Source organism: Rhinoraja longicauda, chromosome 3 (assembly GCF_053455715.1).
Source record: "Rhinoraja longicauda isolate Sanriku21f chromosome 3, sRhiLon1.1, whole genome shotgun sequence".
In the NCBI taxonomy this organism is placed as follows: domain Eukaryota; kingdom Metazoa; phylum Chordata; class Chondrichthyes; order Rajiformes; family Arhynchobatidae; genus Rhinoraja; species Rhinoraja longicauda.
The window spans coordinates 23,488,275-23,501,259 of NC_135955.1; the positions used below are offsets into that span (position 1 = coordinate 23,488,275).

Genomic DNA, 12,985 nt, shown 5'->3' on the forward strand with positions numbered 1-12,985 from the left:
CGTCACTAAGACATGGTACCCAAGACATGGGAAGTGGCTGATATTTTCCAGGTTTTCATGTCGACTGTTATTGTTGGAGGCAGATGTTGAACAGATGGACCAATTTGGTAGAGGATTATTGCATCGTGGGTACCAAGTGCCCACCAAGTGGGTACCAAGTGTGTAGTACAACTCCTCTCAAATGCTGCAGTGAATGAGTCAAATGAGACATGATACGTGAACTCCAAATGTGCAAATGCAGACAGCTATTGTCTGTGTCCTGCACCTCAGTGACCGAAGTTCAGATGACCTTGCTTGTGGAGTGAAACAGTCTCCTTGTGGATTACTTCCACTCCAATGGGAAGCTTGCTGGAGACAAGATGCAGCATTAAGGCATCAATTACTGAGAGAGAAGACAGGGCAATGACAAAGGGCTGCCTGACTGAGACTGTTATAGACTATTTGGTTATGGTTAGAATTGTATACAAAAGCAAATAATTATTACTGTAAGGAGTGGCAATAATCCCTTTCAAACTGTGGAAACAACTGCACACTCCTGTTTGGGGGTGGTTAATGCCAGTTGAAAAACACAAAGATGTTTTGATACTGTGCTGAATATCCTACTCTGTCCCATCCCACCTGTATTCTAGGCCACTCTATCCCGATCCCTCCTCCCTCCCTTCCTCCCCCATGCACAATTTCCGTTTGCTTGCCATTACTGACATGTAAAACTTTGCAAAATGCTTGGCATGATCATTTTCTTATGACGTAATCTGAAGCTGTGGATCATCAAACATGGAAAAAGTACACAGCTGGAATCCAGCCGACCAGATTCTGTTCTGTATTTGCCCAGTATGTTGGATACAGCCAATTTTAGTGGCATTCCTTTCTCCCCATTATTGTCAAGTTATTTTTATGCCGAACACCACCAGTCTGACAGCAGTGCATGCTGTTGTGCAAATATCTCGAGGCTGAATTTCTACCTCGACGTAAACTGCTAAACCCGTTTCAGAGGTTTGACAACTTTGCAACAACACAGTTCGTGGAGTTACTGTTAAAACATGCATCTGCTCTTGAAGGAAATGCAGGCTGCGAGGTTACTGTCGGTCATTTCACATGCTTGTACAGTCACTGGCACCCCCCTGCGCATGGTCCATCTGTTGCTATGAATATTAATGAGTTTCTGTTTTGGTCTAAGTTTGCAACAACACAGCCGCCGTATAAACTATAGTAACCTCAGAGAAGTATGCAGAGAACACACACTCGATTCTTTAATTGGCATAATGTCAGAAGTCTTTTATTTCTTTTTTCTTCACCTGCCAGAAATTCAGTTACAGTGGGGAAAAGCTAGGAATGCTCTTCTGAATGTGCCAACTTCTTATTTTAAACTGAGATTCCATCGGTTCTCTCAAGGGGTTGTGAAAGATCCGTGGCATTATTTTGAAAAGCTGGAAGGGAATTACTGTGAATGCCTCTGCCACTATTAAAAACTGACTTCACAGCACTGGAAGGAAAGGTCTATGACCATCACATTATTGCTGCGTGCAAGTGGGCTTCCTGCATCACAACTTCTAAATACTTCATCATTTTTATTATTAAGCGATGTCCAAAAATGCAGGGGTAAAGATAACTTTACAAAGTTTTTTTTTCAAACCATTCCCCGAGCCCAAACCTAAAGCTTGATCTCATCAGCTGGCAACAACAGCCCAGAGTTAAGGTTACTTGTTGAGGTGCTCTAAATGAGAGAGCCAATGAATGCATAACGTGACAAACTATATAAGATCCTAAGGGGACTTGAAAGGGTAGATGCTGAGTGGGTAGGAAGGAACTGCAGATGCTGGTTTACACCAAAGATAGACACAAAATGCTGGAGTAGGAATAGGTGACGTTTTGGTTTGAGACCCTTCTTCAGTCTGAAACGTCCTCTTTTCCTTTTCACCAGCGCAGATGCTGAGATATTTTCACTTGAGGGAGTGTCCGCTTTTCTCATCAACAAATTTTAGATCACTTGTTCTGTAACATACTGTTCTAAGAAGCACTCCCTAGCACGCTCCACATATTCTTCTTAAACGATGCTCTTGCCAGTGAAACACAAAAAAACTGCAGATGCTGGGAATCGTGAGCAAAAAGAAATTTAATTTCGTAATGATACGCTTGCCAGTTTGATATGTCCAAACAAAATGTAGATTAACATTTCCCATGGCAATTACAGTTCCCTTCAAATATGCGCCAGAAATAGTCCAACCTATTGAGAGGTCACATTTAAGAGTCCTCTAGATCACTTTTATCTGTGTCGTCTTTCCTCTGCCATTTCCTGATTTCACCCCAAAATGATTTTACATAACTAGCCTCTTTAACATGACTCAACACCACCCTGATACCATCCTTGTTTAACAATGTTACTCTACCTTCTTTCCCTTTTGGTCTGTTCTTTTGGAACATTGTATAACCTGTAATATTGTACACCAAGTATGGCTTATTAGTTTAGTTCAGTTTAGTTTAGACATACATCGCAGTAACAGACCATTCGGCCCACAGAGTTAGCGCTGAACAGCAATCCGCACACACTAGCACTACCCTACCACACACAAGGGACAATTTATAATTTTACCGAAGCCAATTACCCTACAACCTTAACCTATAAACCTGTACATCTTTGGAATGTGGGAAGAAATCGGAGCTCCCAGAGAAAACCCACGCAGTCACGGGGAGAACGTACAAACTCCGTACAGACAGCACCTGTAGTCAGGACTGAACCTGGATCTGGTGCTGTAAGGCAGCTAGCGCTGCACCACCATGCCACCACCCTATGGTATCATTGTCACTTGTGCCATGAGGCAGTGAAAAAAAATCCTTTTGTGTGTTATGCATGCAAATCATACCACACATAAATACTTCAAGATAGTGCAAGAGAGAGAAAAAAACAGAGAAAGTGCAGATAGAAATGAGCAAGGGATGCAGTGAGGTGAGTAGGGAGAAGATGTTTTCCGCCTTAGCACTTGAGATTTCCATGCAAGAATCTGATAACAGTGGGAAAGAATATGTTCTTGAATCTTGTGGTAAATGCTTTCATACAAATGCTTTGTACCTTCTGCCCGATGAGAGCGGGGAAGATGGGGACGTGTGTTCCTTGATTATGTTGGCTGCTTTCCTGTGGCAGTGTGAAGGGGTGGGGGATATCTGGTTTGTGTGATAGACGGGGGCTGTGTTCGCTACTCTGCAATTTCCTGCCATCTTAGGCAGAGCAGTTGCCATTCCAAGCTGTGATGAGACTGGATAGTATACTTTAGTCACCCCTCAGCACGTCTCTGTAATAGCAATTGGATCATACTCTTATATTGCTATCTATGCTGTCAACTCATCTCTCTAATTGCAACGTCACCCATTCCTTCTCTCCTGAGATGCTGCCTGACCTGCTGAGTTACTCCAGCATTTTGTGAATAAATACCTTCGATTTGTACCAGCATCTGCAGTTATTTTCTTACACTCTCTTATTGCAAATGTGATATGCCATTTGATAGATCTAATTTTCTGTGGGACCTATGGTATTGCATTCAGTGTAATAGTGATTCATTTTGTTAGTGGTATCGGCCCTGCTCTTATTATTTGTTGACTGATTGTGTGCTATTTTGTGTCAGATCTCAGGCTCCAGGATTTCTTAATCGAGAATGAGACTCTATCAGAATTTCTGTACCAAAATATGTCATTCGATCGTTCCACGGTGGACAACATCCTGGACGCTGATGTCAATTTTGGAAAGGTAAAAACAAAAATAATAACAGTGTTGAGTAATAATCCCACTAACAATATCCACTCTTAGCAGTCTACAATCCATCATAAGACCTTGTGGCTGCTGCAGTACTTTGCATTTGTACTAATCTTGCGTAAAAAGAAAACAAAGTTCAGGATGAACTCAGCGGGCCAACCAGCATTGTTCCTGACTCGAAACGCCATTTATACCCTATCCCTCACTGATGCTGCCTGATCCACTGAGTTCATCCAGCAGGTTGTTTTTTTAGCAGAGTTAGAACTGTGTTGTTCAGTGATTTGTGATTAATCTTGGTGGGGGTGGGGGGTGTGGGGGGTGGGGGGTGGGGGGGGGGAGCACTGCATCTCTTTGCAGATCTTCTTGCAAACACACTGCCCACTGGGAGATAGATGATGGTCTCATCTTAGTCTAGGTTATATTTTCAGGTCCCTCGTGATGGGAGTTGAGCCCATGACTTCAGTCTTGAGTTACAGCCAAACACACCTTCAGAAATAGGAAATTCTGCTTGGATTGGACCTTTTATAAATGGTGGTTAAAAGCAATGAAGCCAACCATTTTTCAAGAGCTCACCTAGACATTAATTCGGATTTCAATGTGCATTTTATGTGGGGCACACACAACAAATAATTACTGGATAGAAATAAATAACAAAAACGCTGTTAAAACTCTTTAATTTGCAACCACCCAATGGGAAATGTGGAAGTAGATTAATTCAACTCAATATTTACATGACTGTGAAAAAGCCATGTAAAGTACTGTCCGTGATATGAACGAGGAATGATTCTTTGGTTGGACTACTTATAGGTTTACCATGGGTCATTTGGATATCTATTTAATTAACTACCAAGCTGTACTCTAATTTCAAGTCTAAGGTAGCAGTTAAACTCTGCCATGACATAAATAGTATCAATTTGGCCCACTTGAGGTCATGATAACTTTACAGCTAACAAATTACACTGTATAATGCATATAATCATTATGTTTTAAATTTTAACTCAGAGAAGATTTGCCACGAGTGATAGAGGCTTGGAGTTGGTAAATTGTGTAAGATTAAATGATTGGATAATGATGTTTATGGTGCAATCAATTTTAATTTGAATGTACTATGTTGCATGGCTGTCTATTTGATTTTCAAAGCTACAGAAGATTATCCATTTCTGTTGGACGAGGATGTGAAGGAATATTATATAAATTAGGATAAATAGGATGGAATTAAAGACTAGTCACAATTCAATTTGAATAGCGATCAAGCTCGGAGTTTTATCCGTTTCATATATTCCTAAACATGTTCAGTATACTGTCATTCACGTCAACTGACTTTATTACATGGAGCACTTATCACAGTGATAGTAGTGTCACAGTAAAAGCATGAAACGTAAGCTTTCTGCGCACTCCGGACATAGAAAGCATTAAGTATGATGTCATTTCTTTCAGGTCATTACAGTTGGGCAAGGGTTGCAGCTGAAAGACCTTTGCAATGACACGAAGCTGGATAACTTTGTTATCATTGGAGATCCCTCGACTGCCACACGCACTCAATCTCTCATTTGCACACTCTCTGACGAGGAGCTAAGAAGAGTGGAAAGAGCTTTTTTTTCCAACTTGGATATCCTAAAGTTAACCAAAGTAAGTGACTGAGTCCATTACTCGCCCTGTACATCAAACAGGGATACAACTGGAGGGAGGGAGACACGGAATGCTGGAGTAACTCAGCAAGACAGGCCACATCTCTGGAGAGAAGGAATGGGTGAAGGAGGAGTCTGAAGAAGAGTCTCGACCTGAAACGTCACCATTCCTTCTCTCCGGAGGTGCTGCCTGTTGCACTGAGTTACTCCAGCATTTTGTGTCTATCTTTGGTTTAAACCAGCATCTGCAGTTCCTTCCTATACAGGGATGCAACTGGACTTTCTATGTTAAGGGTTTGGAATGCTGCTGGTCTACGTAATTTTGGCTTATTTATCTCTGATAATATTTTCCACTGGGGCCAGGGAAAGAACAAGGGATGAGGAAAGCTGTGGAAATGGAATTCTATTTCAATGGCTATTTCTCGCTGAGAAAGGCAATAAATCAAGATTGAGGACATGCTGCCTGAAGTAGCTAAAGATGGTTAAGCCGTACGTAAAGGCGCCAAGAATGAGACAGGTATCTAAGGCACTGTCCCAAAGACAGGTGCTGTCTCTTATCAATTGATTGACGACCCAGCAGTGCAACCTCTGCTTCCATCGAGTGGGTCACATGCAAGCTAAAGATCGTGACACAAGAGACTGCAGATGTGGGAATGCTGGAATCTAGAACCGTACAGCACAGGACCAGGCCACAATGTCTGTGCCCAACATGATGCTAAGATCAACTAATCTCATCTGCCTGCCCACTGTAGATCCATCCATTTCCTACATATCCATGTGCCTATCTAAAAGCCTCATGAATGTCACAACCGTATCTTCCTCCACCACCACCACCCTTGGCAGTGTGAATCTTGAACAAAACACAAAGTGCTGGAGGAACTCAATGGGTAACGCAGCATCTGTGGAAGGGAATGGATTCGGGCTGGGACCCTTCTTCGGAGTGATGGACTAGAGGCGAAAGCTCTGAAGAAAGGTCCCAACCTGAAACATTGTCTGTCCATTTCCATCCACGGATGCTGCCCGACCTGCTGTGTTCCTTCCTCACTTTCTGTTTTGAAGACAATGGAGTTGTTACATGATAGAGAGGCTCAATATGGGTGGCATGGTGGCGCAGTGGTAGAGTTGCTGCCTCACAGTGCCAGAGCCCAGGGTCTCGGGTTCAATCCTGACTACGGGTGCTTGTCTGTACGGAGTTGGTACGTTCTCCCCGTGACCTGCGTGGGTTTTCTCCGGGAACTCCAGTTTCCTCCCTCACGTCAAAGACGTATGGGTTTGGAGGCTAATTGGCTTGGCATAATTGTAAATTGTCCCTTGTGTATATAGGATAGTGTTAGTGTGTGGAGATCACTGGGCCGAAAGGCCTGTTTCCACGCTGTATCTCTAAACTAAACTCAATACTAGACTCTTAGGTACTAAATTGAAGCTGACATCGATGGGCTTCACCAAGGAACAGCTGCAATGTCAGAGGTGCCTGTCTTTGGACAAGGCATCCGAGATACCACAGAGCTGTTTTAGAGGAAGATGAGAGATATTCTCCCAACTGTACAATTCCCATCAGACTAATTACTACATGCATGATGGATGAAGAACTGATGGTTTGAGCATTTTCAATGCACCAGTGGTGAGGGAATCAATATTCAGAAAGGAAGCTAATCAAGAGAGAGTTTCTGTACATATGTAAACAGGAAGGTGGCAACTAAGATAAGTGAGACCTCTCGGGAACAAGGCTGGTGAATTAATAACAGTAAACAAAGAAAGGGCAGATATGTTAAATCAATCTTTTGTCTCAGTCTTCATCATTGAGGACACTAAGGTTAAAGATGGTTTAATTTCAAATAACAGGGAGGAACTTACAAAAATCTCAAACACGATGAATAAAGTATGAGAGAAAGTCATGGTGCCGAAGGCAAACAGATGGCCTGTGCCCCAGTGTTTTTCTTGTGTTCTTGTGCTGAACTGCAATACATGCTTAAAGTCAAGGACAGGCTCGATTCTCTCTAATGGATGGTTGTCATTACCTGTGCACATTTGTTGTTATTTTCCATTCTTTCTTTTACAGAAGGGAATGGCCATTGATCCTCATGCAACATTAGAAGTAGTTAATGCCATGGACTCAGTGCTTAAAAATGTTATGATTCTCACTAAAGAGGTACGATGATCTAGCAGCTGAGTGAGTAAGTTTGGGAACTGGCGCTAGATGGTGCCCAGGAGACCATTGTTGATTTCCGCAAGTCTTTGTTTTATACTTGGTGTTCCTTTTGTAAAGAGGTGTGCATGAGGTTCCTGTGCCATGTGGCAATGTGTTTGTGTGTGACCGAGTTAGTTGGCTGGTCTCATGATGTAACTGCACCTTTCTTAGATGTTTGTTCTTTTTCTTTCTTTTTGGGGTGAACTTCTGAAACAATTAAAGTGAAGATGATATTTTCCCCTCCATTCCAGTGGTTCAGTCTGCCACAGAGATAACCAGAGCACCCCAAGGATTATCCATAAACAATGGTTTCGATCCAATCATTAGAAAACATGACCCGCCAGTTGACCCTTCCCATTTCCAACATCGCTGTGCCTCTCCGGAGGAATGCCAATTCAGTGTCACGGTATTGCAGTTCCCAACTGCGCTCTCAGGCCTTTGGGAAATTCATTTCTAATAAAACCAGAAAATGCTGGAAATACTCAGCAGGTCGGATTGCACCCCTGGAAAAAGAATCATAGTTATTGTTTCAGTTCCAAAACCCAAATTGCATTAACTTTGCCCAAACACGGTGCACATAGATCCTCCACGACATCAGCGCAGATTGTTTATCTGCCTGTATAAAGTAGATTTAGGCAAAAGGGCAAGGTGTAACAGATCATGGGTAGATCTGCCCATTGTGGAACTCGCCTAATTTCACCCCTTGGAAATCAATGGGCTTTATACAAGGTTTGCTTGAAAGCAAGCCGTTTATCCGCTCAGGTAAACTAACTGATAGCACTCTGTATAAAGGTCAAACCTATGCAACTGCTGCGATATACTGGGGGCAATTTTAACCTGACACAGCTAACAGGAATCAGATAAAAGTGGCATTCCTTTCAATTCGTGGGTTTTAAGGCCAGTGCATTGTTCAAAAATGCCCATTTGGTAGCCTTTACCTTTGCTACTAATTTGACATACCTAATTAACTCGTGCATGACGAAAATGCAGTTGCTTGGCTACAGGAGGACAGTTCCTGCTTACCTGGCTTATAACTGCTATGACTCGAGTGTAAAACAAAATGTTCTTGCCAAATGTCAGTGATGTAATGAGTTTGGGGTTTGTGATTGTTCGTCTGGCCTATTTGTTGCTTTCCTCGGGTTGGGATACAATATAGTTCATGAGTTCATACTTCACAGGAAGCTGTCTCGAAAGAATGAAGTGGACAGGCACAAAATACCAAATGGCCACATTTATGTACGAAGCAAATTAGATGTTTCTTCTCCCCTCCTTTTAGTCTTTAGAGATACAGCACGGAAACAGGCCCTTCAGCCCATCGAGTCCACGCCGACCGGTGATCACCCTGTGATCAGTCTCTGATCAGTCTGAAGAAGGGTCTCGACCCGAAACGTCACCCATTCCTTCTCTCCTGAGATGCTGCCTGACCTGCTGAGTTACTCAAGCATTTTGTGAATAAATGCCTTCGATTTGTACCAGCATCTGCAGTTATTTTCTTATACTACCTTAAAAATATCCATTGACGGCCTCCACAGCCTTCTGTGGCAAAGAATTCCACAGATTCACGACCCTCTGACTAAAAAAAATCCTCCCCATCTCCTTCCTAAAGAAATGTCCTTTAATTCTGAGGCTATGACCTCCAGTGCTAGACTCTCCCACTAGTGGAAACATCCTCTCCACGTCCACTTTATCCAAGCCTTTCACTATTCTGTACGTTTCAATGAGCTATGTTGGAGAGTTCACTCCCATATGCAACTGAATTTCCTGTTGAATTGGTTAGTGACCACCTTAGAGCGATGGACCTTAGATCTCCCTGTAGGCGGAAACATTCTTTGGTTAGTCTGCTCTGTGAAGAAAACCTATATACTGTCCTCAAGGCTGCACTCAACTCACTTCTCAGTATATCTCTTCTGTATATCTCTCTACGTTCACCATCTATATCTCTCGTTTCCCTTTACCCGGACTCGGGTCTGAAGAAGGGTCTCGACCCGAAACATCACCCATTCCTTCTCTTCAGAGATGCTGCCTGTCCCGCTGAGTTAATCCAGCATTTTGTGTGTTATCTTCAGTTTAAACCAGCATCTGCTGTTCCTTCCTACACATCTCAGCCTTTCTGTTCTGTTTGCCTTGTTTCTTGCTCTTTTGCCTGCTCCGTGTTGGCACACTGTTTGCATGTTGCGACACATTACACTGTTGCTATATTCTATCGTGTCTGTAGCGTTTCTTTGTTTGATCCTTCATTAAATGAATAGTGGCTATTATCTGAGGACCTCCCCTCCCTTCAACACGAGGTTTATGAATTATGCATTTTAATCGGGTAGGAAGGAGCCTTCTGTCAAATGAACTTTAGTAACCCTGCTGTACAACAGAGGCTGACAAGCCACAAGGTTACTTCTGGTTTAAGATCTTACAGTGTGATTCCACATCCTTTTCCTTTTTGGTCCATGTCACAGAAAATAAAAACACCAAAGACAAGTAAATAGGCTACAAACACTGCTGCACAACATTTTGAATACTGTATATATATATTTTCTGTGTTGCATAAGTGTAAATGGGCAGAAGTAGGCTTATGTGCATGCTGCAGTGTCAGGTTACACTTTTCCTGTTACACCACTTTGGCTTGTCTTTGTCTGTTAAAAATAATTGAAGCCATGTGATATCAAATCAGCTGACGTGGCCAAGTTGTCCCAAAACGCACTATCAAGGAGAACTTGCGTTTCATTTGGACTTCTGCCAACCGCCAGTTAACTACACTTCTTGTACTGTCAATCAGACCGTAAGACATGAGCTGCTGTTAACTAAAACAGAAAATGCTGGTGGTACCCAGCAGGTTGTGTGCTTATGTGGAGAGAGAATCAGACTCAAAGTTTCAGGTCAATGACCTTCACTGATTCCAACCTAAAATGTTGACACTGGCCTCTCCCTCTTCCCCTCTCCTTTTCCTGCCTCTCTCTCTCTCTCTCTCTCTCTCTCTCTCTCTCTCTCTCTCCTCTCTCATCTCTCTCTCTCTCTCTCTCTTCTCTCTCTCTCTCTCTCTCTCCTCTCTCTCTCTCTCTCTCTCTCTCTCTCCTCTCTCTCCTCTCTCTCTCTCTCTCTCTCTCTCTCTCTCTCTCTCTCTCTCCTCTCTCTCTCTCTCTCTCTCTCTCTCTCTCTCTCTCTCTCTCTCTCTCTCTCTCTCTCTCTCTCCTCTCTCTCTCTCTCTCTCTCTCTCTCTCTCTCTCTCTCTCTCTCTCTCTCTCTCTCTCTCTCTCTCTTCTCTCTCTCTCTCTCTCTCTCTCTCTCTCTCTCTCTCTCTGTCTCTTTCCTGTCTGTCTCTCTCTGTCACCTCTCTCTCTCTCTGTCTCTCTCTCCTCTCTCTCTCTCTCTCATCTCTCTCTCTCTCTCTCTCTCTCTCTCTCTCTCTCTCTCTCTCTCTCTGTCCTGTCTCTCTCTCTCTTCTGTCTCTGTCTCTCTCTCTCTCATTCTCTGACTCTCCGTCTTTGTCTCTCTGTCTTTGTCTCTCTGTCTCTGACTCTCTCTTTCTGTCTTAAAATTGTGCTTGCGGGAGCATCAGCGGCAATTAGACTCAGACAACACATAATATGTAGATTACAATTAACTTATTAATGGCAAAGGACTGGCAGGCCAAGGAAGACCACTACAGCTGATGACAGAAGAATTCTCTCTATAATAAAGAAAAATCCCTAAACACCTGTCCGACAGATCAGAAACACTCTTCAAGTCAGGTGTGGATTTGTCAATGACCCTATCCGCAGAAGACTTCATGAACATAAATACAGAGGCTACACTGCAAGATGCAAACCACTGGTTAGCTGCAAAAATAGGATGGCCAGGTACAGTTTGCCAAGAAATACTTAATAGAGCAACCACAGTTCTGGGAAAAGGTCTTGTGGACAGATGAGACGAAGATTAATTTATATCAGGATGATGGCAAGAGCAAAGTATGGAGGAGAGAAGGAACTGCCCAAGATCCAAAGCATACCTCCTCATCTGTGAAACATGGTGGTGGGGGTGTTATGGCCTGGGCATGTGTGGGCTGCTGAGGTACTGGCTCACTTACCTTCATTGATGATACAACTGCTGATGGTCGTAGCATAATGAATTCTGAAGTGTATAGACACATCCTATCTGCTCAAGTTCAAACAAATGCTTCAAAACTCATTGGCCTGTGGTTCATTCTACAGGCAAGACAATGATCCCAAATATACTGCTAATGCAACAAAGGAGTTTTTCAAAGCTAAAAAAATGGTAAATTCTTAAGTGGCCAAGTCAATCACCCAATCTGAACCCAATTGAGCATGCCTTTTATATCCTGAAGAGAAAACTGACGGTACTAGCTCCCAAAACAAGCATAAGCTAAAGATGGCCGCAAAACAGGCCTGGCAGAGCATCACCACGGAAAACACCCCAGCAACTGGTGATGTCCATGAATCGTAGACTTCAAGCAGTCATTGCATGCTAAGGATATGCAACAAAATACTAGACATGACTACTTTCATTTACATGACATTGCTGTGTCCCAAACATTATGGTGCCCTGAAATGGGGGGACTATTTATAAACACTGCTGTAATTTCTACTTGGTGAAACAAAATGTATAAAAAATGGCCTTATTAAAACCTGAACAATGTGCACTTTAACCACATGTGATATTTTTTCTATTACAAATCTCAAATTGTGGAGTACAGAGGCAAATAAATAAATGATGGGTCTTTGTCCCAAACGTTATGGAGGGCCCTGTAGATGCCACTATTGTATCTGCCTCGACCACCAACCAGGGCAGCACATTCCATGCACAACCCACACATCACTTAAAACTTTGCCCCTCTCAACTTCTCAGACTGATGAAGGGTCTTGACACCGAAACGTCACCCATTCCTTCTCTCCAGGGATGCTGCCCGTCCCGCTGAGTTACTCCAGCACTTGTATCTATCTTTGGGATAGAACTAATCTGTCCTGCAGTTCGGAGGAGGGGCTTACTTCCCGGGTACGCAGAGTTGCTAAACCTCTCGATTCCCTGTCTCTCTGCCTGTATACAGCTGACTGAGGTTAAGAGTTGGAGCGATATGAGAAGAGAGGTGATGCTGCTGAACAACGACAGCTTGATGGGTCACCACAGGAGCTGTACCAAGCCGTGTCGAGGATCGTGTGTGGTCACCCAGAGGGAGGGGCTTAAAAATCAAATCCCTGAACTGGTACGAGGACAACAACTACAAGTCCTTCTGGGCAGAAATAACACGGATGATGAGTCCTCACAGTATGACAATTCAACAAGTAAGTGTCTGCCATTAGTCTTTGCCACACAAGTAAAAGTTCCTATGTAATAAATAACTAGTGACAGGCTGAACTATATTGCACAAGATAAGAGAAGAGAGAGAGGGGTGCCAAATTAATCATCAATATTTTGCCAACTTCGCAGGATTGCTGT

At 43.1% G+C, this 12,985-nt stretch overlaps 1 protein-coding gene across 1 annotated transcript in view; it reads left to right on the forward strand.

Moving 5' to 3' along the window:
- Positions 1–12,985, forward strand: part of LOC144592233 (phospholipid-transporting ATPase ABCA1-like) — a 136,296-nt gene that overhangs the window by 58,054 nt on the left and 65,257 nt on the right. The window contains 7 exon segments of the mRNA XM_078396766.1: positions 3,618–3,739; positions 5,183–5,374; positions 7,433–7,522; positions 12,597–12,657; positions 12,660–12,722; positions 12,725–12,778; positions 12,781–12,831. Of these exon segments, the coding sequence (XP_078252892.1) occupies positions 3,618–3,739; positions 5,183–5,374; positions 7,433–7,522; positions 12,597–12,657; positions 12,660–12,722; positions 12,725–12,778; positions 12,781–12,831 (633 nt within the window).